We start from the raw sequence: 27,181 nt of genomic DNA on the forward strand, positions 1-27,181 counted from the left end.
CAACAAACTCTCAAACCAACCAACCTATCATAGCAAAAAAACCAAAAAGAACCCCGCACAAGCTGGAAAAGACTCCTTTGTCCTTGTCAAATAAGCAATCAAATTTTATAACTTCACCGCAATGTGCATTTTTTAAGGCTTTGGGTGTGGAGAGGTTATAGTCATTAAAGTGAGAATGACACTGATCATAACCAAGCAAAGCTAATGCTTTTCAGACTTCTGTACATATCTTAAAGTCTGATTTGTGCATCAGCTCATGCCATGCCAATCCTGAGTTCTCACATGCTTCTGCCAACGCATATTTTTATCTGAAATTTATTTATGCCTGATTAAGCAGAATATAACATGCTACAAGAGTCATTGGCAAGATGTACAGTACAAGAAGTTCTCGCAGTCATCTGTCTCAAAATGAAAGGGCTGGATCATCACAAGGAGTAGACAATATGCCAGAAAATTATATACTGTGGCATTCCCCATCTCAGGTTTTGTTTCTTTCTTTATTCAGTTGTTTTGGTGCTATTATAGGAATTCAAATCAATATTGAAAAGCCAACCTTTCAAATAATAGCAATAGAGTAAAAAGGTCATCCAATTCATTTAATTTCCTTCCTTATTAGAGAAAACTGGTTACTTATTCCTAGATTCTAATTCATAGATTTCAGCTGGTTACTTATTTGCAATTCAAATTTTAAATCTGTAAGTTTTCATACTAAAAATATGCTAATTCATATTTGTACATATTTTTAGAAATAAAGTGTTCCATGACACCTCTACTGCATAAATGATCCATAAGTACAGTAAGGAATCATAACACCACCTAGCTCTTATATAGCACTTTTCATCAGAAGATCTCAAAGCACTTAAGAAAGTGGGGAAAGTGAGGCCACAGGAAGGTGATGTAACTTGACCATGGCTGCCCAGCAGGCCAGTGGCTGAGACAGAAACAAAACCCAGGTCTCCTGAGTCCCAGTCCACATCTACAAGGCCACATCTGACTATATAAAGTATGAGTGACAAACCAGTTCTCTGTAAAAGGATAGCTATACACTCTTTAGACAATTCTGGAAAGAAATTACACTTTTCCTTGACCTGATGCTTGATTTCTGAACAAAAGCTTGTCTCCGGACAGCTCTTCCCCCTAATACTGCACAAATCCATAATAATCTAAGTAACAGGTATGTGAATCGCTTTGTGTGGCAATTACCAAGCATATTACAATTTGTTGGTGAATTTTCAGAGGAAAATATTCTGCACAAAAATCAAGTGTCACATCAGTGAGCAGAATGCCATTTTCTGTCCAGAACTGTGTAGCTTTACAGACAACATTGTATAACGTATCACTTCTAGGAATAAGCCAACATCTTTAACATGTACATAAGGAGCTATGAGCTAGAATAAAAGGACAAATTTCAGTCTACCTTTCCCCATATGCTTCATTTGCATGGGAGGGAAATAGTGATGAAAAGGAAGAACAAAGTGAGAAAAAAGAGTGCACTTTTGAAATCTGGAACCATTGCACTACAGAAATGATAACCTACCTAGGATGGCACAACTTGATAAGTACCACCATCTACTAAATTATTAACTCAGATGTCAAATACACACATTTTCAGAATTAAAATATTTACATAAGCATAGTTCAAAAACCTAACTAAACAAAAAAAACACTTCAAGGAAAATGTTTAAGAGACTGCAAATACAAAGAGGATTGTGTATTCCAAACATACGCTGTCATATACCTAGGGCCTTGTGGATTTCTGTAGCACTGTACCCGCAGAATGCATTAGCAGCTGTATAATTCCCATATCCAAGGCTTTTAAAAAGTCTAGTCATGAGATCACTACATGCACTTGGAAGTTAACTCTTTGAGCGCACTTTCTGTACACGACTGGCATTGATGGAAAACCCACAAGATGGCACAGCTGAGAATGTTGTACACAGAGACAGACCCATGTCTCTGTAGTTCTCTCTGAAGTACTGAAAGGGTTGAAATCACCCCACCAGACTCCCAGAGAATAGAGCAAAAAACTTAATTTAAATTAACTGGGGAACTCATCTCCTAATGAACAATTAGGATTATGTCCTATGTCTTTATTAGTTGAATGATATCAAATACCTGAGAATAATGAGATACCCCTGGTCAAGATTAGACCAATTGTGCAAAGTCAAGCAAAATGTTTACAGAAAGGATTGCTCTACAGAGAGTTAGAAATCATAACTTTTAGAATACGACTTAAAAGGCAGACTACTTCCACGTTATACTTACAATGGGGAAAGGAAAAGAAAATTATTTTTTAAAAGCTGCATTTTGCTATACTAAAGCAATTTTACTTGAAAGTTTTTTGAACAACTCTCTTCATCCTCTACCCTTACTCCACTGTAGCAGTTATAAGAGTGACATTACAGCACTTGATTATTCACTGTTTGACAATACTTCTGATGTTGGTATCTAAGTTCGGTGAACGGAGAAACGTTGCTCTTGCTTTCAAATTGCCAACTTTATTTTGTCTGTACCATTTTGTGGGAGGCTGATGACTTTATAGGTGGTGATAAAGCAGTGCGTTGACAGTTTAATGGGTAGAGGAAAATATGTAGTAGACGAGTGGGTACATCTGGAATTGATGAGGAGTGGAGAAAGATTCGGTGCCAACTGGAAGCTCTTGGTAATCACAAAAAACATGTGATCCTTCACATGACCCACAATACATTTCCATTGCTACAAGTATACTTACTGATGCTGTCGTGTCTTTCATCCTTTATTTTATGAAGAAAATCCAGCAAAATAAGGTTCAATCCTTTTGGAAAATACCCCAAAGCAACTAAAGAAAAGTTCTTAGAAGTAGCTATGATGCAGAAATCAACATCCCAATCTTAATACCCATTTGATAAAACCATTCCAGCGACCCACTTTACATTTCAATTGAATCCCTGTTTACTTACCATAAAAATGAATTAAACTGCAGAAGCAGAAGCCAGAGGCAGCTATCCACAGTGCTGTGGAATAAAACGCCTCTTTTAAACACAAACCAATTCCTTTATTATGCAACATGTTGAAAAGCAAGGCAGCAGGTGCGGGGGGAAGATGAGAGAAAAAGTGCACACGAATACAAAGGAGAGAAGACTGGTTATCAGCCATATCCTCTCAATTCAGATTTTTATGCTACCTGAAGCTGTTGGGAACTGTCATTGAGATTGTCCTCCCTCCGTCTGGCCTCTTCTAGCATCTGTGCACTCTTTTTTTTTTCCACTTGCTCTTTGTGCTTCAGGTTTGCTACCTTCTTATTTTGGTCTTTGACTTGCCTGTGAAGTGAAAAACAAATACTCAGAGCACAATCCAGAATATGTTCTCAGTCAGTCCTGGCTGTTGTGTGACCTGGACCGAAGAATGGTGGAAAGCCCAGAAACATTCTCACTCATCTTGCAGGAGCCCACAAACACTCCAGCTTCCAACCCACACTCAATTGTAAACTCCATTTAAAGAACACTTTGTTTTACGCACCACTATTAAAAGAAGTGACTGGAAGTTCCTGGAGTAATCTCAGACTGCATCACCCCATTAATCTAAAACTTCAAACTGCTACATCTGTAAGAGTTGTTGATCAAAGACATACCTGCTCTCTGGCAACTCGTCACAGTGTATTATACACATATATAGAAACCCATATTACCTTGGGTACACAATTGTACTTTATTCAAGGGAATGGGGGAGGAAGAGTAATTAAAAAAATCCCCACAACTCAAACATAGAGGAACATCTGCAAGGTCCGGGCCATCTGCTTCAAGCAGTAAAACTATTTTCTCCAACCTCAAATTCTACTTGTTTACCAGATATTTTGTGGTATATTCCCCACCCCACTGTTACAGAGACAAGAAAGTGTGCATAATTTCCTTTTTCACTTGCATCTGTGAATTATTCTTGATGGTTCTGGCAATTACCATTGCCCGCAGCAGGGGTTTGGCCTTTCTGGGCATTAAGACACATGGAGTATGGAACCTAATTACAGACCCTTTAATCTCTGTCTCCTGACCACAGAAAACTTAAGTCTAAACTTTTGGTCCAATCAAAATAAAACAGAGCAGCTTTGCTTCCTCAGCCTTTTTCTCCATAATTACATCTGAAGTTTGGACTCTGGAATAAAAGGCAGATTCTTTGGTCCCAAGCTTTCCCCCCAAATATCATACAACTAGCATAGAGAACTCTTTAATTTAATGTTTAGAAAAAAATCATAAACTAGCTTCCTTTTTGGAACATGACACACACAGAAGGAGAAGAATGTTTCTTCTGAAGGCATCTCAGAAAGACATTTAGAATAGATTGCAAACAACTTTGGCTGCTTTGATATTTCCTTCAGAGCTCACAGCAAAGAGATTACCTCTTTGCAGAATATACAAATTAACTGATTTATAACTGGTCAGGGCTCTGCAGTGCCATACAAAGAATTTGGGTTCAATTCCTAGGCTATGGTTTTTGCTCCCTGAGACAGTTAGGGCTGGAGTAACTGCATAGAGAGCAAACTCCAGTGGTGTTGCTTTGCAGAGACTCTCATCACAGAGAAAAGAACAGTGCTGATGGCCTCCAGAGACAGTCTCTTCTAGCTCTTCTCAATCGAGGAAGATGACCAAGATGAGGTGTCTTGAGGAATTTGGAAGCGAAAGTCCTTTGCTTATTACGTTAAAGAATCATTGGTGTACCTGTAAGTGCCCTTTCCAAAAAACTACAGCTGATTCTACTTGGGATACTACATGTACACAAATAGTATAATTGATAAACTGCTCTAGGCTAGTGCTGCATCATGGTAATGGGCACTGAGTCCACTCTGAAAGCTGATTTGCTCAGAGATTACATTAGTTTTCTGAAATACTTTGTCAGCACTGAACTGAGCTTGTACAACACAGAGTTATTTATGTACTGTTAAATAAAGATAGAAAGTAGAGTTAATTTATAGAAAATATAGTTAAATAATCCCAACACACACAGTTTCACATGGGTATTCTAATTCAATTCCTATATTAAGGTATATGGATTTGATTTGATGAATCTGATGAAACTAAATTTATCCATTAGAAAAATATTCCTTGTTATCACTATTTTCTGGTGCACTCTGAACTACAGAAATAAAGGCACACCACTGATTAAAATAAAAAATAGATTATCTTTTGCAAAGTCCAAATCCTCTCCATTAAAAAGGTCTTTCCTGAAAAGCAAGCTGATTAAATGAACTTTTGACATGACGTTTGCTGCCCAGGATCTGAGCCAAAAAGCAAGACTTGCTAATGAATTGGCTCCCATAGTGTATGTAAAGGATCATCTGAATGTTGAAGAAGCAGTCAGCCAGAAAATCTAAGGCAAACATAAGTACTTCCTAAAGGCAGATTTAGAGAGAGCCCATGCAACTCCCATGCCTTAAACCACTTGATCGAAGCCAGAATTATGGAACCTGCAAAAAGTGCAGCCTAGGGCAATCCTACTGTATCTTTGATGGAAAAAAATCATGTGGCTCTAGTGAAGACCTTGAATGAGATAGGGATTTATAGTGAACTTGGCTGTAATGGTTCAACTATTGTAAAAACAAAACAAAACAGGTCACATGTGCCTTGGGCAAAGGAATCTATAACTTGAAAAAGTGAAGAAGTAATTGGGAAGGTGTGGGGGACGTGACGCAGCCTCTTTCACTGCTCACATGAAATGCACGTTGACTCCTACCCCGCCAACAGAAGCGCAGATGATCATAAGCAGAATAAGGACAATGGACATTAAAAAAGCAGTCTTCAGCAAACTCAGAGAACTTTCTCCCCACAGTAAGATCCTGTGGGAAGAAAATCTAAGCTATAAAATTATTAAACGCACAACTGCCAACTATTCCAATCTGAAGGAAAGATAGAAAAAACAGCAAAAGGAATGGCTCCATCAGGAACTCCTTAATGATCTGAAAATCAAAAAGGAATCCTACAAAAAGTGAAAACACAGACCACTTGCTAATGAGGAGGACAAACAAACAGCACAACCATATAGGGACGAAATCAGAAAGGCTAAGGCGCAAAATGAGTTATGTTTAAGAGGGACATAAAATCTAATAAGAAGTTCTTTAAATACATTCGGAGCAAGAGTAAGATGAAGGAAAGTGTAGGTCTTCTACTTAGTGTGGGGGGAGAGCTAATAACTGATGACATCAAACAGGCTGAGGTGGTTAATGCCTATTTTGTTTCAGTCTTCACTAAAAAGGTTAATTGTCACCAGATACTCAAGAAAATTAATATTAACAACAAGAGGAAGGAACGCAAGACAAAACAGGGAAAGAACAAGTTAAAGAATACTTAGATGAGTTAGATGTCTTCAAGTTGATAGGGCCTGATGAAATTTATCCTAGGATACTTAAGGAACTTGCTGAAGCAATAGTTATGAGAAGGTAGATAATCTTCGAGTGCTTCCTCATGTTGATTCCAAAGAGACGACTCCCAAGAATCTCCTAGGAGGAGAGGTCAGAGTTCAGTGGATCGCAGATTGCAGCACTGCTCTGCCAAATCTGTCATCATGGCTGGCCTGCTGTGTAACGCCACAGTGCAATGTAAAGATGTGGATCAAAGACCATGTCGCTGCCCTGCAGATGGTCTTGAATGGGAACTTGCACCAGGAATGCTGCCAAAGATGCCTGTGCCCTCATAGAGTGTGCCATCAGCATGAGGGCAGGTATCTTAGCCAGGTTGTAGCATACCCTGATACTGGCCATGATCCATGAAGAGATTCTTTGGGACGACACTGTAAGCCCATTCATTCGCTCTGCAATTGCAATGAAGAGTTGTGTTGATTTTGAAATGACTTTGTTCTTTCAATGTAGAAGGTTAATAGCTCACCTGACATCCAGGGAGTAGAGCACTCACTCTCTGTTACTAGTGTGTGGCTTAGGAACAAACACTGGAAGAAAAATGTCCTGGTTCGCATGGAATGATTAAACTACCTTTGGGAGAAAGGCCGGACGTGGCCGCAACTGCACCTTGTCCTTATAGAAGACGGTATATGGGGGCTCAGAAGTCAAGACCTTAAGCTCAGACACCCTCCTGGCTGAAGTTATAGCCACCAAGAAAAGACAGTTACCTTTTCTGTAACTGGTGTTCTTCAAGATGGGTTGCTCATGTCTATTCCACAATAGGTGTGAGTGCTCGCCACGTGTACCAGTGCCAGAAGTTTTTCCCCTAGCAGTACCCTTGGGGGGGAGGGCCCCCCGCAACCCCTGGAGTGGCGCTTGTCTGGTGTGGTATAAGAGGAGCTGCGCGCTCCCCCCATCCTCAGTTCCTTCTTGCCAGACAACTCTGACAGAGGGGAAGGAGAGTGGGATGTGGAATAGACATGAGCAACGCATCTCGAAGAACACCAGTTACGGAAAAGGTAACTGTCTTTTCTTCTTCAAGTGATTGCTCATGTGTATTCCACAATAGGTGATTCTAAGCTACATCTGTTGGAGGTGGGTAGGAGTTCACAAGTCCCCAGGACCGAGGACAGCCCTGCCAAACCCGGCGTTATCCCTGGTTTGGAAAATGATCACATAGTGCGAGGTGAATGTGTGAACCAAAGACCGTGTGGCGGCCCTACAAATGTCCTGGATGGGGACATGGGTCACGAAGGCAGCTGACGAGGCCTGCGCCCAAGTCAAGTGTGCCCTCACAATGGGTGGCGGGGGGACACCCGTCAGCTCATAACAGCAGCGGAGTGATCCAATTGGAAAGCTGTTGAGTGGAAATCGGCTGGCCCCTCGCGCACTCAGTCGAGGCGACGAACAGTTGCAAGGACTTTCTGAATGTCTTGGTCCGCTTGAGGTAGAAAGCCAGAGCCCACCAAACATCGAGGGAGGGAAAGGAATTATTTAAGCTCAGTACCAATATAGTACAGAAGAACAAATGGATATAAACTGGCCATCAGGATGTTTAGACTTGAAATTAGCCTGTGATGGGATGTTAGATGGGGTGGGATCTGAGTTACTACAAAGAATTATTTCCTGGGTATCTGGCTGGTGAGTCTTGCCCACATGCTTAGAGTTCAGCTGATGGCCATATTTAGGGTTGGGAAGGAATTTTCCTCCAGGGCAGATTGGCAGAGGCCCTGGGGGTTTTTCACCTTCCCCTGCCGAGTGGGGCACATGTCACTTGCTGGAGGATTCTCTGCACTCTGAAGTCTTTAAACCATGATTTGAGGACTTCAATAGCTCAAACATAGGTGAGAGGTTTATTGCAGGAGTGGGTGGGTGAGATTCTGTGGCCTGCATTGTGCAGGAAGTCAGACTAGACAATCATAATGGTCCCATCTGACCTTAAAAAGTCTATGAGCGTGTGGAGATGGTGCTCCTCATTGGACGCGTGAGGCTTGGGGCAGAGGACTGGTAGAAAAATGTCCTGACCCATGTGGTAGGCGGAGACTATCTTTGGGAGGAACGCGGGGTGTGGACGGAGCTGGACCTTGTCCTTAGGAAACACCGTGTATGGCAGCTCAGAGGTCAGGGCCTTGAGCTCCGAGACTTGCCTGGCCGACGTGACTGCAACCAGGAAGGCCACCTTCCATGAGAGATGAGACCAGGAGCACGTGGCCAGTGGTTCAAACGGGGATCCTGTGAGACGAGCCAACAGCAGGTTTAGGTCCTACTGCGGGACCGGGGGTCTAGAATACGTAAAAAGACAGTCCAAACCCCTAAGGAACCAGCCAGTCATAGCATGGGAAAATACCGTGTGCCCTTGCACCGGCAGATGGAAGGCCGATATGGCTGCCAGGTGCACCTTGACTGATGAGGGCACCAGGCCCTCAGGTGGACGAGGGAATCAAGGATAAGCTGGATCGGGATGGCCACCAGGGAGACACCTTGGTCTGCCACCCACCTAGAGAAACGCGACCACTTCGCCAAATAAGCGCGGTGAGTCTACTCACCAGTAGTCGTCTACTTTTGAGGATGACGCGCTGAACCTGTTCTGAGCACATGCTTTCCTCTCCACCTAACCACTGAGCAGCCACGCCGTGAGGTGAAGCACCGCTAGGTTGGGATGGAGGAGGTGGCCCTGGTTCTGAGAAAGCAGGTCTGGGTGGAGTGGCAACAGCCATGGCAGAGCTACTGCCAGGCCCGTGAGGGTCCCGTACCAATGCTGCCTGGGCCATGGCAAGGCAATCAGGAGGACCCGGGCCTTTTCCCTCTTTATCTTCTCCAGGACCCTGCTGATTAGAGGGAATCGGGGAAAGGTGTCGAGAAGTCGGCCTGATCAGGACAGGAGAAAGGCATTGGAGATAGCGCCCCTCCCCAGACCCCCCCCAGAGCAGAACCCGGTGCATCACCGGTTCTGCCGAGTCGTGAATAGGTCCACCTGGGGAGTTCCGCACCTTCAGAAGAGCCGGTGAGCCACTTCTGGGTGGAGGGACCACTCGTGTTGCTAGGAAAAGTCCCTGCTCAAGCGACCCACCCTCTTGTTCCAGGCACCCGCTAGGTGGAAGGCCTTCAGGTGGATGTCGTGGGCTATACAGAAGTCCCACAGCCTGAGGGCTTTGTGGTAGAGGGCAGAGGACCGGGCCCCACCTTGCCTGTTGATATAAAACATCAAGGCTGTGTTGTCCATGAGGACCCTGACTACCTTGCCCTCCAGGTGCAAGTGGAAGGCCATTCATGCCAGCTGCACTGCCCTGAGCTCCTTGACGTTTATATGTAGGGTCAGGTCTTGAGCCGACCACAGGCCTTGAGTCTAAGAGTTCCCCACATGGGGCCCCCAACCCAGGTCCAATGCATCGGACACCAGCTCCAACGACGGGGCCCTGTCCCTGAACAGGACCCCTTGGAGCATGTTGTTTGGGGCGGACAACCACCACCATAGGGAGGTGATCACACAGTCTGGCATTGTGAGGACCTTCTCCATCCTGTCTGTGGCCTGGGAGAACTTCGAGGCCAACCAGAGCTGGAAGGGCCTCATCCTGAGTCTGGCGTGATGGACCACATATGTGCACGCTGACATGTGACCCAAGAGTTGCAGGCAAACCCTGGCTGTTGTCACTGGGAACTTTGTGACCGAGTCGATGAGACCTTTCAGGGTCTCGAATCTGTCTGGTGGGAGAAAAGCCCTGGCCGATACTGCGTCCAGGAGTGCCCTGATAAACTCTATGCGTTGGACTGGGACTTATGTGGACTTGGTGTTGTTTACCAACAGGACCAAGGCGGTGCACGTGGACAGGAGGAGTGCCACGTGATCCCTCACCTGTGACCGGGAGGTGCCCTTGACAAGCCAATCATCCAGATAGGGAAATATCTGGACCCCCCGCTGTCTGAGGTAGACCGCTACCACTGACATGCATTTTGTGAACACACTGGGGACAGTGGACAGACCAAACGGGAGGACCGTGAATTGGTAATGATTCTGTCTCACCATAAAATGGAGGAAGCGCCTGTGCCCCTCAAATATGTGGATGTGGAAGTACGCGTCCAGTAGATCGAGGGCAGCGTACCAGTCTCCGGGATCTAGGGAGGGGATGATGGAGGCCAGGGAGACCATGAGGAACTTGAGTTTCACCATGTACTGATTCAGACCTTGCAGGTCCAGGATGGGCCTGAGCTCCTCTTTGGCCTTCGGGATAAGGAAATAATGGCAGTAATACCCCTTGCCCATGAACTCCTCAGGCACCACTCTATGGCTCCTAGTCCTAGGAGCCGCCCCACCTCCTGCTCGAGCAGAGCTTCGTGTGAGGGGTCCCCCAAGAGGGACAGGGGTAGTGAGTGGTTGGGAGGGGAGGAAGTAAACTGGAGCGTGTAACCCCGGGAGATGGTGTTGAGGACCCATCGGTCCGAGGTTATCCGCGACCATTCCAGGGGGAAAGCACACAACCGGTTGGAGAAGGGTAGCTTTATTGGATCCCTGGTGAGGGCTGGAGGGGTGACCCTGAGCGCACCGTCCAAAACGCCTTTTCCCTGCCTGCTTGCCGTTGGAGGACCCAGACTGGGGGGCAGGCTGAGACTGCCTCTGAGGGTGTCTCTCAGTGTCCCGCTACCTCTTATGGGCGGCCTCATACTTCGGGAGGACGGCCTGGGTGGGAGTCTGCTGCGGCTTGAACTTAGGTTTTGCTGCAGCCGGGACATAGAGGCCCAGAGTCTGGAGGGTCGTGCGGGAGTCTTTCATGCCACCCAGTCTTGTACCTGTTTCTTCTGCAAACAGAGCTTTCCCATCAAACGGGAGATCCTATATGGAAGACTGTACCTCGCTGGACAGCCCAGAGAGAAGAACCCATGACACCGGTCTCATAGACACTGCAGAGGCTCTAGCGGCTGCTGCCCCTTCCTCCAATAGCGCTTTGAACTCCTTCCTGTCGCACTCCTGGAAGTAGTCCTCAAACTTGGCCAAGGAGCAACACAGACTGAATTCGTACCCACCCAGGAGAGCGTGATAGTTTGCCACTCGTAACTGGAAGCTTGAAGATGAATAAACTTTCCTTCCGAAAGAGTCCAGTCTCCGAGAGTCTTTGATCTTTGGGGTCGGGGCTGGCTGACCCTGCCATTCCCTGTGGTTGACCAACTCGATCACCAGGGAGTTGGGAGCCGGGGGGGTATATAAGTACTCATGTCCTTCAGTGGGTCACAAGTACTTGCATTCCGCCTTTTTAGAGATCGGGGACAACGAGTCCGGTGTTTGCCACAGGGCATTTGAAATCTTAGCCACCCCTTCATGGACAGGCAAGGCCACCCTATCCAGTGCCAATGGGGATAACACGTTAAACAGGGAGTCTGAGGGCTCCTCCATCTCCTCCGCTTGGAGGTGGAGGCTTGCTGCCACACCCTTTAAGAGTTCTTGGTGGGTCCTAAAGTCCTCCTGCAGGGCAGAGGGGCCGCAATTGACTCCTCTGGGCGGGGCAAGGAGGCCGGTGCGATGCTCTGGGTGTTGGCCGGCACCAGCAGGTCCACCACCTGGTCGGACTCCGGGCCGAGGACATACGTCCGATCGACTCCTTTCTTGGGGGTCTGGAGAGGGAGGCCAACGGTGCCTCCAAAGCTCCGGCCACTGAGCAGGCTCCCACCAGGGGCTGCACCGGAGGCCACGGTGCCCACTGGTAAAATTGGGCCGGCCACGATGCTCGGTGCCACTGCACCTGCTGTGGCACCTGCGGGGCCGGCTGTTTGGGTTGGCTGGCCTGGCCCATTGAGAGGCGGCTACGACTGGAGACTGGGCTGACGTAAGATCTGCTGCTGTCACTGGACAGGAAGGAGTGGCGGTGCTGGGATCTACGATGGCCATGGGACCACAATCTTGACGTGGAGGACCAGTACCAATGGTAACATCTGCTCCGCGAATGGCCTCGACGGGCGGACCCACAATGGTGAGACACCAGTGATTGACGCCCGGGGCTGCGATGTCTTGGCAGAGACTTGGAGCAGGAGTCTGAGCACAAACGGTGTCGAAGACCCTGCCGTAACCAATTGCAGAGTCCTCGCTGAGGACCATTGGTGACGCCCGCTGTGGTTCCATCGATATTTGCTCCTTGAGGACGAGCGGTGCCGAGAGTCCCAGCTGGATGGAACCCAGCCAGTCTGGTCAGTGTCGAGGGCGATCCACATGGACTCTGCCCCGAGTGGTCACTGAGCGGTGAATGGCATCGGGAACGTTCCCTCAACCAAGACCATGCCAGAGGCGACTGCGGAGATCCCAGTGGCGGCTTGCCTCTGGAGTGTGGGGCCAACATTGGTGGCACTCCGGGCACTGACATGGACATAACGTCTCGGGCCACCTGAGGGCTTCAGGCGTGGATGGCATCCAGGCATCCGGAGAGGCCTGTTCTGAACGGGCCGGGCTACTCCGCTCAACGTGAGTCAGAGACCTGCGGCCCAGCGGGGTTCAAGGACTGCTTGACATGGGCCTCTGTCCCAGACTTCCCTCAGTGCCACTGCGAGGATGGAATCTTTCCGGCCCTCTTGGCGTGCCCCGCGGAGGGGGAACGGTGCCGACCGGTCGATGGCACTGGAGGGTCGCCATGTACCGATGCCACGATACTGGGTACCAGATCGGAGCGGCGTGCCGGAGTCAGCGCCGACTCCATTGGGATGGCCCAGAGCCTAATGTCCCTTTCTCTTTTGGTCTGAGGCTTAAACGACTTGCAAATCTTGCACCTTTCGCTGATATGGGTTTCTCCCAAACAGTCTGCGTGCGGGTCACTTCTTGGCATAGAACGCCTACAAGAGCCTTACGACTTAAACCCTGGGGCGCGGGACATGCCCGGCCCGGGCTCACTGACTAAACTAACTAAACAGCTAACTAACTACAGGTACTAACACTGAACAAATGAACAGTTCTGGGAACGAGCTACAGCAAAGCTGGAGTGGAGCAGAGCAGTTCCGACGCACCTTCACTGGCGGCAAGGAGGAACTGAGGGTCGGGGGAGCATGCAGCTCCCCTTATACCGCACCAGGCAGATGCCACTCCAGGGGGTGCAGGGGGCGCTCCCCTGCACGGGTACTGCTCTGGGAGGATATTCCAGCACCGGTGTATGTGGTGAGCACGCACACCTATTGTGGAATACACATGAGCCATCACTCAAAGAACAACACTACTTTCTAGGAAAGGTCAAGAAGAAAGCATGTTGCAAGTGACTCAAAGAGAGGCCCATCAGTCTAGAGTGCATCAGGTTGAGGTCCCATGGGGGAATTGGCTGTCTTACTTGAGGGTACAGTCTATTTAGTCCTTTGAGGAAGCGGCCCACCAAGGGGTTAGTGAAAACTGAGCGACCGGCTGAACTGGGATGGAAAGTTAAGATAGCAGCCAGGTACACCTTTATTGATGACAATGAAAGACCTTGCTGTTTCCAGTGCAGTAAATAGTCCAGGATAAAGGAAATCGATGACTGTAAAGGTGGGATGTCCTTTTGTAATGCCCAAATGGAGAATCTCTTCCACTTGGCCAAATAAGTGGCCCTAGTGGATGGTTTCCTGCTGCTAAGGAGTACTTTTCTAACAGGGTCTGAGCATATGAGTTCCAAGGGATTTAGCCACAGAGTTTTCATGCTGTGAGGTGGAAAGACTCTAGATTGGGATGCTGGAGAAGACCATGGTCCTGGAGATCAAGTCCCTTCTGATATTCAGCAGGACCTTGTATACAAGCGGGAAGGGTGGGAATGCGTAAAGCAGGTGGTCCTTCCAAGGGAAGAGAAAAACGTCTGTAAGGGAGCCCGGGCTGTTTTGATTCAGGAAAGAGCAAAACTGGTGACATTTCCTTTTGTGACTTGCCGTGAACAAATCTATCTGGGGAAACCAACACTGCTGGAAGATGTTGTTCAAAACATCTGGGCAGAGGGACCACTCGTGATTGTGGAAAGATCAGCTGAGATGATCGGCCAGTTCATTCTGGGCACCTGAAAGGTATGATGCCTCTAGATGTATAGAGTGGGCAATGCAGAAGTTCCATAATGTGAGGGCTTCCTGGCATAGGGGAGAGGAGCGAGCACCACCTTGTCTGTTTATGTAGAACATCGCTATTGTGTATTCTTGGTCAATACTGACACATCTGCCTTCCAGATGGGCCTGGAACATCTGGCAAGCAAGGCGGACCACTCTTAGCTCCCTGACATTGATGTGAAGCAAAAGTTCTGCCTGGGACCAGAGACCCTGAGTCTTCCTAAGTGTGCTCCCCCATCCCATTGCTGACACATTCATGACTAGAGACATTGAGGGTTAGGGCCTTGAGAAGGGCACTCCTGCGCACACCACTTGCAGGTTGAGCCACCATAGGAAGGACTCAATAACTGGAGTAAGAAGTGTAACTAACTTGTCTCAGAGGTCTCCGTTTGGCCTGTACACTGAGACCAGCCAGGCCTGAAGAGGTTGGAGACCAAGCCTCGCATGATGTACTACATATCCACAAGAGGCCATGTGACTGAGCAACTTCAGGAAATTTCATGCCGTAGTAGTGGGGTATCGTTGTAAATCCTCTATGATGGTGCCCCTGGTCAGAAACGTGATTCGGGAAGGAATGCTATGGCTTGACCTGAGTCTAGGAGAGCTCCAATAAACTCTATCCTCTGGGTGGAGGGTTAGAGTTGATTTTGACACATTCAGTATTAGTTCAAGCTTGTTGAAAGTCGACTGTAACAGGTTCCCGTGCTGCTTCCCCTGAGCTTTCGTACAGCGCTTGATTAGCCAGCCATCTAGGTACGGGAATACTTGTACCTGTCGCCTCCTCAGGAAGGCGGCTACAACCAACATGCACTTGGTGAACACCTGAGGGCCACCAATAGGCCAAAGGGGAGAATCGTGAACTGATAATGAGTGTTGCTGACCACAAAGCAGAGGAATTGCCTTTGAGATGGTACTATTAACAAGTGAAAGTAGGCAACTTTCCAGTTAAGGATGGTGTACCAGTCCCCAAATCCAGGGAAAGAATAATGAAGCCAAGTAGACCATGCAGAACTTCAGCTTTTTCAGGAAATGTCAGGAATAAACCCCTTTGCCCCTGAACTCCTGAAGGGCATCCTCTAGTGCTCTGGCTTCTAGGAGTGTTTGCTCCTCCTGTATGAGAAGCTGCTTGTGAGAAGGGTCCCTGAAGAGGGACGGAGAAGGGAGATGGGAGGAAAGAAGGGAACAGAATTGGAGAGAACATCCCAATTCTACTGTGCGTATGACCCATCGGTCCGAAGTGATTTGGACGCACGCATGTTTGAAATGGGACAGATTATTACCGAAATGGGGAAAAGGATCCAAGATTCTGCCTAGTGCATGGCCCCTGGGCGCACCTTCAGAAGTTTTTCTTGGGAACTGAAGACTGCCTTGTCGAGCCCTGGCCCTGGTTGGAAGAGGGCTGTAAAGGCTTTCATCTATTACTCCTTCCCCACTTTCTGTTTTAATCTTGTCTGGGAGGAGTGGGGTAGAAGCGTGGTGGAGGCCGAAGTTTATAATACTTTCTTAGTGGGGCTGGTGTATGGAACTTGCGAGTCCTTGAGATGGAGCTTAGAGTCTGTTTGTTTTGTGAACAAACCTGAGCCATCAAAGGGCAGGTCTTGAATTGTTTGTTGGACCTTGTACGGGAGGCCTGAAACTTGCAGCCACGAGATTCTTAGCATGGCTATAGCAGTCGACATTCTGTAGGTCGCTGAGCCCAGTGCAGCTCGCAAGGAGGTCCTTTCTTTAACCTTGCCCTCCTCGAGGATGGCTCCAAAATCTGACCAAGATTCAATTAGAAGCAACTTTTTGAACTTAATGTTCCAAGAGTTAGAATTATAGAGCTGACGACCGCTTGCTGATCTGAAGCTGGAGCCCTCCGTAAGAGTAGACTTTACAGCTGAAATGGTCTAGCTTCTTTGCCTCCTTAGATTTGGGCATTGGTCCCTGCTGCCATTGCCTCTCTCTCTCATTTGCAGCTGCCCCTAGTGTGCCTGGTTGAGAGTGGTGTGATACAGCATGGCCAGATGGCAGCAGGAGAATGTTAGAAGGGAGCCTTATTCCCTGTAGAGGGAAGAAAGTTTGCTATAAATTAATTAAAGCACCTGAAGCCAGTCACATGATAAAAAACCCCTGCTTCAATCAGACAAGAGGAGGAGTTGAAGCAGAGTGGATTGGTGTTGGAGCAGAGAGCAGTTTGGAGGGAAGCAGAGGAGAGTTTGGAGAAGTGCTGCGGTGGGCTAAGAAGACCAAGACCCTAGGTAAAGGGACACCTAGTTTGTGCAGAGGGAGGGCAGGAAGCCCCACAAGCTGAAGGAACCGCTAGTTCTAGTGGTTTACCGCTATCCCTAGGGCCCCTGGGCTGGGACCTGGAGTAGAGGGCGGGCCCGGGTCCCTCCCTCTCCACTCCTCTCCTCTAGGACACTAGTGAGGCAGTTAATACCCCAGTTCAGGGGCAAGAAACGGTGCCCTGAACCCCCACCCAAGAAGAGAAAACGCGAGACCCATCATAGTAGTTCTGGCAATTTACCACAGTGGGTAAATAGGTATTTGTACTCATGTGAGGGTACAAAATACTTTCTTTCCACCCATTTGGCCACAGGGCAAAAGAGTGTCAGGAGTCTGCCATAGGGTCTTGGTAGTGTTTTGGATGGTCTTAATCAGGGGTAAGGCCACCCTTGAAGGACTCTCAGGAGTCAGAATATCCATCATAGGATCAGTCGTCTCCTCTAACATCTTGTCAGCCTGGAGGCCCAAGTTTTGTGTCACCCTTCTGAGTAGCTCCTGGTGAGCTCTGTTGTCCATAGCCAGCAACATGGCAGAAGAGCCGGCTACTGCCTCATCTGGGGAGGATGAGGATGATGCCCTGGGTGGCACCGGGTCCTCTTGACCCTCCAATTCATGGGGATCCTCCTGTGCTGATGTTTCTTGTTCGGTGCCTGGCATGGTACCGGTCCCTGTCTCAGTGCTGGTGTCAGTGATGGCTGTGGTGCCAGCTTGGGCACTGGTCTCCAAGCCATGCAAAGGTTCTCATGCCATAGAGGATGTCGGGGGAGCCCGCCTTTCCAAGGTGATCAACAATGATCTGGAGCCCGGCCCCTGGGCTTGATGATACGACCATGGGGTCCAGATGTGCCACTGTGTTGGTACCTGCCATTGGGGTAGCCAGGGCATCATGGGAATTGGTTGCCCCTCTTCCCGCCTTGAATGGTGTCGAGAGCCGTGTTGGCTCCACTTCGAGACTTACGACTCCGTCTTTGAATCAGAAGATGAGTTCAACCTCGGTGACCGGGATAGTGACGGAGAGCGGTGCTGAGGGGAGGGCGGCCAGTGCCACATCATGGCTGGTTTGCCCTATGAAGGCACAGCGATTCTCTGCAGTGCCGGTGCTGGGGACTGTAGAGCTGTCATTGGTATAAGGTTCCTGACCTGCCTCAAACATGTCCAGGGTGGATGGAGGATCCAGCTCCTCTACCTGGCTTTCCCGCATGGGGGAGTCCACTAGATGGACTCAATGGACGTCTCTGAGAAGCTAGAGTCAACGGTGCCGGTTTAACGAAGCTGGAGCAGGGGCTGAGTGTCCCGGTACGGGATGCAATCCACTAGCATTTTTGCACTCCACTGCTCTAACTGTGAGCAAATGCCCCTTCTTGGCTCTCTTCTGTTTCTTCTGTGGCACTGGCGAATGCAAGTCATGCAGGGGAGCTGCGGAACAGGTCTTCAGTGCCAGAGAATGGCAATGCCGAGTGTCTCTAGACCCTGAGTTCTTTTTTGGCACCGCAGCCTCTCTTACTGAGGTTGGTGCGTTTTGCACCGAAGTGTTCAGTTCAGGTCCAATGAGGGCTGGGGATGGAGAGCTGACTCCACAAGGAGTCATTTCAACCTAAAGTCCCTCTACTTTTTGTTTCTTGGGCAGAAGCCTTTGCAGATCTTACACCTGTTGGTCTGCTGGGCCTCCCCCAAGCACTTTAAGCAGGAGTCGTGAGGGTCTCCCTTGGGCATATGCTTCTGAGAGGGAAAGAACGTGGTGGGGGAAACCCCAACAGAAACTTATCTAACTATAAAACTACTTGAAAACACCAACTGTAAGTTAACTATTTACAGCTACAAAGAAAAAGTCCACTGGGGGATTGCTTGCCATAGAAAGAGAGAAGAAAGCAGCTCCAACGACCGTCACCGACAGTAAGAAGAAACTGAAGAGGCGGCGGGTAGGCAGGGACCTATGTACACCATCATGAAGGCACAACACCAAGGGCTCTGCAGCTGACCCAACAGTCAGGGAGAAAACCTTCCGACGACTGTGCATGTGGCACGCACATACCTACTGGGAATTGACATGAGCAAGCACTCGAAGAAGAATCAATCTATCCACTACTGAAATTAAGTAGCTTCTATGGAAGAGGATGACAGTTAATAGACCTCTTGCACACGGAACACTGTGTAACAGTAGGGAAGAGAAACTTTTGATTATGGACAAGAAGGAACACCCTCTTACAAAAAAGGTGCAGCGGGATATTTTAATGTTAAGACAAAATGTATTCTATGTTGTGTAAGTATCCTGGAACAAGAATACCATCAAGAAATGTACAGCATTCTGGGGGGAAAGGGTGAAAAGGAAAAGGGATAAAGAATGGGTAGAAACCTTCCATGGCCTCAGCTGCTGAGAGCCTGTATCACTAAGACATAACTCAGATTTCAAAACCCTCTAAATCCTTAGCAGCGGAATCTATAGTTATTTGTACATGGGGATTCAGTCTCCCCTTCATTTTGTAGCAGGAATACTAAGTAGCGGCAATGTTGAGTAAAAATTCTCCAGCACACTTCAACTCCAAACTGAAAAAAACTACAAAAATATCCAGTGCATCAACCTTGCTGAGTAGAAGCCATACTCCTAATCTTTGTACATTGACTATCAGAGCAAATACAAGCCTGAAAACAACCTCAACCATACGCCAGTAATGATCAGACAGGGGGATGTGACAAGTACTTTTCCTCTTATTAACCATTTTTCAATCTCTCATTTATTTTTTATTTATTTATTTATTTTAAGTTAAAGGACCCTAGTATGTACAAAATGACTTAGGGCAGGGCTTGAGAGAGGAACAGGGACAAGGACGGGAGCCAAGAAGGATAGAAGCAGAAGGAATGGGGTGGAATAGGGGCAGGATCTGGTGGGGAGAGTATAGGAGCAGAGAGAGATAAGGACAAGCTGGGGGAGGGGGGGGCAGCAGAAGAGTTTATAACCAACAGAATACACTACCCTACAGAACCTGAATCAAACCATGGATTCCTGCGTCCCAACATTTCCCCTCCTGTCAGCAAATACTTGTGAAGCCCACCGGAAAAGTGATTTTCATCCCTTACTAGTGCTGGTCAACACATAAAATGACAGTCTTCTACTGTTGAGAATTACTCATTTAGTCCAAGTGGATGAGGACTGTGCTGTGGATCTACAGGTCCCAAGTTTAGGGGCATCAATGTGGTTTCATATAATAGTGGGTTTTTTCACTTGCTTAACAAAAACAAGCAAACAAACAAAAAAAATGGTAGGAAATCACATGAAAAACCCTACATTAGAAGAAGGTTGAAGTTGCAAAGTTAAGTACTTTCTTCATTCAGTGCAGAGGATGGACCTGATCAGGGAATGAATCAGGACTGTGTAATAAAGTAGGATGTTGCCTGTAGGATACCTGCATCATTTGTTGCAGAAGTTGGAAGGCGTGTAGTGAACGAAGCAGGGGATTCAGGGGATGCAGGAAGGCAAAGGATGGTCTTTCGGTGAATTGCAGCCCTGGCAAACTGGACTCTATCCTTGCCTCTGCCACAGAGTTCCTATGTGATCCTAAGCAAGTAACTTAAACCAGACTTTCCACAGTGGTCACTAATTTTGTGCGCGTCATTTTCTGGGTACTAAACTTGATACCCTGCGGTCTGATCTGCAGAAGTGCTGAGCACTCATACCTACAACTGATGTCAATGGGAACTGTGTTCTGAACATATAAACTGCTATATAATGCTAAATTCTCTGATGAATCACGTCTAGTCATCTCAAATTAGGCACACAAAATTATTGGAAACTTTTGAATTTATCTCTGTGCCTGAATTCCCCATCTGTAAATTGGGGGTATTACCATCACTTCATCTCATAGGGGTGCTGCATATTCATTAATATTTTGAAGCACTCAGGTACTATAATGATGAATACCACAGAAAAGACAATAAAGAAATCAACAACTGTCTTCAGAACAGGGTTTTACTAATGTACAATAAATAAGGCTGAAAGGCTAAAAAAATTATTGAATAGCTATCTGCTTTGAAGTACCATCCATCTTGCACCCTAAATGAGGCAGGGGTCCTGTGGAAAAAATAGCATGTGATCATGTAATTAAAACCTGTATCGTAATGCACAGGCACAAGGGGGGGGGGGGGAATTAAAGTTGCACAAGAACCTTAATTCCGTCATTTAATGTCCTTCTTGTGTAATTTTGTGTGTGTAATTATATAAACAAAACAATCATATTAAAGATTATCATCAGGTTAGCCATGTTTTTAAAAAAATCCCTACCTGTGTTACTAACATGTTTATTAGAAATGAAAGAATGTTCAAAGATTAAAGATAGCAAAGAGGAGAACTGTACTCTCATTGGCAACAATGTAGTAGCTTTATGACTATTTTCCATGTGGACATACTATATGACAGATACTAAATACCTTCCTCTAGTTATCCTGATAGGAATCCAACAGTACTGTGTGCTGCAACTGGGCACACCAATGATTAAATACCATCAAGAAAATCACCATAAATTAAAGAATGGATGGACTTGACTGAAAGATGTAGAGCATTACTTACAATAACTGGTAATTGCTACAGAAAAATCTTTGTTAAAGTGGAGTTTAGGGGAAAAAAGAATGGCAGAGATTTTAATAAACATTGGAAAGCCAGTACATTTTCATAAGGTAAAAATTTAAAGAAAGACAAGTATCTGAATGTATGGAAATGCTGAGTTAAAGTTAAACTAGATCTCAGAAAGAAGGTTATCTGAGTTACCCACAAATCAGACAATAAAATTATCCTTTGGTTAAAGGCAACACAAGCAAAAATATGCTTTTTTAAAGCATATTGTATTAGGGAGGGAAACAGGACTTTTACTAGAAATACAGTTTCAGTCTTAACTATGGATAGTGTGACAGGGTCAGGCCAGGTGGCTACAGGAGAGTGATAGAAGGCAGATATATTAACCCCAGGTTAAGTAGGTCCCTTTTTCCTGGGTAAGGTAACAGCAAAGGTTCCAGAACAATCAGGAACTTTCTGGAAACAGTTAAGGCAGACAGGCTGACTAAAACACCTGCAGCCAATCAAGAAACTGCCAGAATCAATTAAGACAGGCAGGCTAATCAGGGCACCTGGGTTTAAAAAACTTCAGTTTGTGGTGTGTGTGCGAGGAGCTGGAAGCAAGAGGTGCAAGAAGCTGAGAATGAGAAGGCGTACTACTGGAAGACTGAGAAGTACAAGCATGATCAGACATCAGGAGGAAGGTCCTGTGGTGAGAATAAAGAGGATGTTGGGAGGAGGCCATGGGGAAGTAGCCCAGGGAGTTGTAGCTGTCACGCAGCTGTTACAGGAGCCACTGTAGACAGCTGCAATCCACAGGGCCCTGGGCTGGAACCGGGAGTAGAGGGTGGGCCCAGGTTCCCCCCATGCCCCCAACTCCCTACTTGATACCGGAAGAGTTGACCTGGACTGTGGGTTCCACCAGAGGGGAAGGTTTCTGGCCTGTTCCCGATCCACTAGGTGGATCAGCAGAGACTGCGGGGATTGTTCTTCTTCCTTTTCCCCATGCTGGCCAGCGATGAAGCTAACTGAGCGAACGGCAGATTTGAGCCACGAAAGTGGCCAAACTGAGGGCTGCCGTGAACCTCTGAGGTGAGCAAATCCGCCAATAAGTGCAGGACCCATCAAGGCAGAGGAGGAACTTTGTCACAATAGGCTTCTGCTTCGAGACCAAGACTATGAAATATGATATGGTTCCCTAAAAACATTAAGACTTCTAAAAGTGACAGATCTTTTCCAAGGTCTCCAAACCTACCCTGGTTAGCAACTTCTCATACTAAATTCCAGGTAAAACGCAATCTATTAGAGAAAGATAAGGACAGTCAAAATCAAAGAAACAAAGCCCAAGATTTTAAAAAATGACTAATGATTTTAGCTGCCTCAATTTTTGGATGCCCAACTTTTAAGTCACTTAAACAGGGCCTAATTTACAGAAAGAGCTAAGCATGCTTTTAAAGGGTACGCAATAGAAAGAAGGGTGGAAAGACCAGAAGACCAGTGGGAAGTATGTAATATACAACTTTGGGCCTTCTTAAATAACTCTGATCCTGAAACTTACATCATGGAAAAACTTTCATCTAGTGTTCCAAAAATGGACACCACAGAGGAAGCTATCAACTTCTGAAAAGAGCCATAGTATTCCCATGCTTAAATCCAAGAAATAAAAATATTGTAATTAATACCACTCTTGTCTTTTTAATCAATCCATTCATCAGTCATACTTCTTGGCCCTCATTGCCACAGTATTTGAATTCTTCAAAATCTTCATTTATCCTCCCAGAAGTAAGCTATTATCACCATTAGAAAAAAAAAAGACGGGTAACTGAGGCACTGGGAGTCTAAGTGACTTGCCCAAAGGCACACAGGAAGTCTGTGATGGAGCAGGAAAGGTCTCCTGATTGCCAGGCTTGTTATCCTAACCACTAGGCTGTCCTTCTTCTCCATCTGCAGAAAAGACTTATTGAAAAAAAAATCTTCAAATTAATATGGATCCTTAAGCAATCTGAAAAAAAGAGGACTAATCTAATTGTGTCTTATCACCTGCAAACCCTTCGAAATATATTTTTTAAAAAAATGTAATTAAGATTTATTCCTTTTGTTACCAGTTCTCTTTCACACAGTAAACTGTGGATGGACTTTTAGTCTCTTCTATTTTTATTTTTAATGTTAATCTGAATTTTTCCAACTTCAGTAGTAATGCACACCAATAGAAATAACTGTATGAAACTTATTCTTTTTCTTATAAGAATTTTCATGCTACTTCTTAAAGTGACGTAAGGCTTTATCTTAGTTATTTTAGACGGGAATCATGTTTGTTAAATAGAAGTTGACAATCTTCTTAACACTGAAAAGAATGCAGAATGAAATTTCAATTTTGTTTATACTTTGCTGTAAAAATCTTTCCTACATATTTATGTGCTTAAAGCCCTACAAAAATATTTTAAAAACCATGTATTCAAAACTGTAAATTTACAGCACATTGCATAGTAACACACTTTCATTGCCTGAAATCTAAGAAAATAAGCAATCACACAGGTTATATTTCATGAAAGAACCATATGTTCCAGGATCCCAGGAAAAGACAGATTTTGTGCATAAGTAGAACAAAGGGTTGGTCCTGTTCATTAGATTTAGGTTTAGATTTTGGAAAAATGCTACTACACTGAGAAGTTTAAGAGGTAGACATGGTGCCAGAGATACAGCATGTAGCTAGTCATTTATTGGTGTAGCATTACCACCACCCACAGGACAATCCACTGTTCTTGAAACTACTACTCTTGACAGACAGCCTAGCTGCATGTGTTTCAGTTCAGAAAGGATCACTTTATTCCTGGACATTAATTAAACTGCAAACTGAATGTGCTCAGCAACTGAATCACTGGTGTAGAAACTACAAAAAAACACCAACCTCTACACAATTACCTATTACCTTGGTTTAAATGGTTTGCATAGAACCCATGTGTTATTAGATAATATTTTAAATTTATACAGCCTTTCATCCAGTAGGGTGCCCAAAACCCTCTGCAGACTGGAGATGCACAGAGGGATGATTTCCTCCATCAGTGGGACGGGACAGAGCAGCTGTCTGACAGAACGTAACACTACAAAATAGTTTAGGGACAGAAAATGAAAAACACCCTTAATCAACAAAACTAAGAAGAAACACAGGCAGAATGTAATTAATCAGGTTGGTCAGAATATCACTAGTAGCAGCCCTGTTAATAAAAAAAAAAAAAAAAAAAAGCATGAGATTTTGAATGACCACAAGTGGTCAGAACCTTGACATTAGATTTCATTATTTATGCAAAAAATCAGCATCTTCAGCAGTACAGTGGGGCCTTGGGGTTGATTTAGTTCAGTACTAATTCAGAGGAAAGAGTCCAATCTGTTGAATCACCAATACCACTTCCCAGCTAAGTATTATATATGTGGTCCTAATACATATATAATGTATAATATATAATATACTATATATGTATAATATATATGTGAGCTAACACGAGAGCATAGCACAAGATGGCAAGGCTGGAGTGGCACACAGTTGGATTTCCTTGTGTAATCATAGGACTAGAAGGGACCTCAAGAGGTCATCTAGTCCAGTCCCCTGCACTCAAGGCAGGACTAAGTATTATCTAGACCAGAGGTTTTCAAACTGTGGCCCAAGAGCTCCATTCAGGTGGTCTGCAGATAGTTCCCTCTAAGGTGTGTGTTAGGATATAGATATTCAGGCCTGTCTGCAAAGGCCTGTACTTTAAGAATTTAGGTGTATGCTTATCACTTGGCTAGTTATAGAGGTATAAAAGAAAGAATCAAAATCACTGTCTGCCAGTGTAAGGTCCCTCTCTTACTGTGACAGTCTGAGGCCCTGTTCTTAGGCTAAGGCCTTTGGCTAAGCAGCAGAGGCAGCCATAAGCTGGGAAGCAACTGGTCACATCCCTCACATTCCAAACTAGTCACATTGAAAGAAGGTGCTATTGGGCTGTTAGGAATACAATCCTGTCCTGATAGTGCCTATCACCTCCAGAGAAAGGAAAGTGCCTAGAAAATGTAAAAGGAAACTTAGTTTGATAGCATCCTGTCTGGCAAGAACTCACTTATCAATAGCTGGGATGTGAAATCCTCACTTCTGTATTGTTTTGTCATTATAGTTCCCACTTTGCTATTGTTTGTCTGTATAATCTCTGTCTCGTTCTGTGATCGTTCCTGTCTGCTGTATAATTAATTTTGCTGGGTGTAAACTAATTAAGGTGGTGGGATATAATTGGTTACATAATCATGTTACAATATGTTAGGATTGGTTAGTTAAATTTCAGGAAAATGATTGGTTAAGGTATAGCTAAACAGAACTCAAGTTTTACTATATAGTCTGGAGTCAATCAGGAAGTGAGGGGGTGGGGTGTGTGTGTGTGTGGGGGAAATGGGAACAGGGAATGGGGGTAAGAAAATTGGAATCATGTTTTGCTAAAGGGGGAAACGGGAACAGGGAATGGGGGTGGGGAAACTGGAATCATGTTTGGCGAAGGGCAGGAATGGGAACAGGGACACAGGTGTAAGGCTCTGTGGTGTCAGAGCTGGGAAGGAGGATACTAAGGAAGGAAACTGGAATCATGCTTGCTGGAAGTTCACCCCAATAAACATCGAATTGTTTGCACCTCTGGACTTTGGGTATTGTTACTCTCTGTTCATGCGAGAAGGACCAGGGAAGTGTGGGTGAAGGAATAAGCCCCTTAACAGTGTGCACCTGGGCGGCTGCACATAAGAGAATGAAGGCCACCAGCCTAATTAGTGGAGCCACTAATTAGGTGCCTGGACCCTGGAGAAAACGCACATGTAAGGTGAGGTGGTGGCATTGCGGGGAATAGGGTGTAGGTGGGAGGGGGCAGTGGGGTGAGAAGAGGAAGTGGGTGGGGGAAATTTGGGACATGCAGGGCTGCGGCGGCCAGAGAAAGAGGTGTCTTTCCCCAGCTCCAGGGCTGTGGCTGCTGAGGAGAGACTGCCCTCCTTCCCAGCCTCAGCTCTGTGACTGCTGTGGTGGAGGAGAGACCCCGCAAGTTCCTAGCCTCAGCCTGGGGGCTGCCATGGTGGGGGAGAGAGGGCACATCCATCGCATTAGAAAGGTAAGACATTACTGATATTAAAATATGAGTTGTGTGCTTTTATTTGTAGAACTAAAAACGTTTATTATTGGCTTTTTTTATATAGCACTTTTATCCAAAGTGCTTTACAATAGTTAGCTTATGGTACAAACAACATTTGGAAAAATCATTAAGTGGTTCACCAAGACCCACAGCAATTTTCAAGTGGTCTGCGAAAAAAAAGTTTGAGAACCACTGATCTAGATCATCCCTGACAGGTATTTGTCTAACCTGCTCTTAAAAATCTACAATGATAGAAATCTACAGCCTCCCTAGGCATTTTATTCCAGTGCTTAACCACTCTGACAGTTAGGAAGTTTTTCCTAATGTCCAACCTAAACTTCCCTTGCTACAATTTAAGCCCATTGCTTCTTGTCCTATCCTCAGTGCTTAAGGAAAACAATTTTTCTCCCTCCTCCTTGTAACAACCTTTTACATACTTGAAAACTGTTATGTCCCCTCTCAGTCTTCTCTTCCGCAGACTTAAACCCAATTTTTTCAATTTTCCCTCACAGGTCATGTTTTCTAGATCTTTAATGATTTTTGTTGCTCTTCTTTGGACTTGCTCCAACTTGTCCACATCTTTCCTGAAATGTGGCACCCAGAACTGGACACAATATTCCAGTTGAGATCTCATCAGCGCAGAGTAGAGTGGAAGAATTACATCTCGTGTCTTGCTTACAACACTCCTGTTAATACATCCCAGAACGATGTTTGCTTTTTGACCTGTAACCCTGATACACCAGGTAAAACGTGCATATTTCGGAACATGTTGCAATAAGAACCTAAGGAGAAGCTCTCTCTTGTGAAGAGGTTTTTACATTGAAAGGGAGGAAAAAAGTA

At 45.8% G+C, this 27,181-nt stretch overlaps 1 protein-coding gene across 6 annotated transcripts in view; it reads right to left on the reverse strand.

The window, feature by feature from the left end:
• The window catches only part of ERC1 (ELKS/RAB6-interacting/CAST family member 1), a 546,576-nt gene that overhangs the window by 251,122 nt on the left and 268,273 nt on the right, over positions 1-27,181 (reverse strand). For all 6 annotated transcript variants that reach the window (XM_084634612.1, XM_084634613.1, XM_084634610.1 and 3 more), the window contains one exon: positions 3,164-3,299. In XM_084634612.1, coding sequence (XP_084490738.1) covers positions 3,164-3,299 — 136 coding nt within the window. The remainder of the gene's footprint in view (positions 1-3,163; positions 3,300-27,181) is intronic.

The sequence above is a fragment of the Lepidochelys olivacea genome, assembly GCF_965140295.1.
Source record: "Lepidochelys olivacea isolate rLepOli2 genome assembly, chromosome: 1".
NCBI classification, from domain to species: Eukaryota; Metazoa; Chordata; order Testudines; family Cheloniidae; genus Lepidochelys; species Lepidochelys olivacea.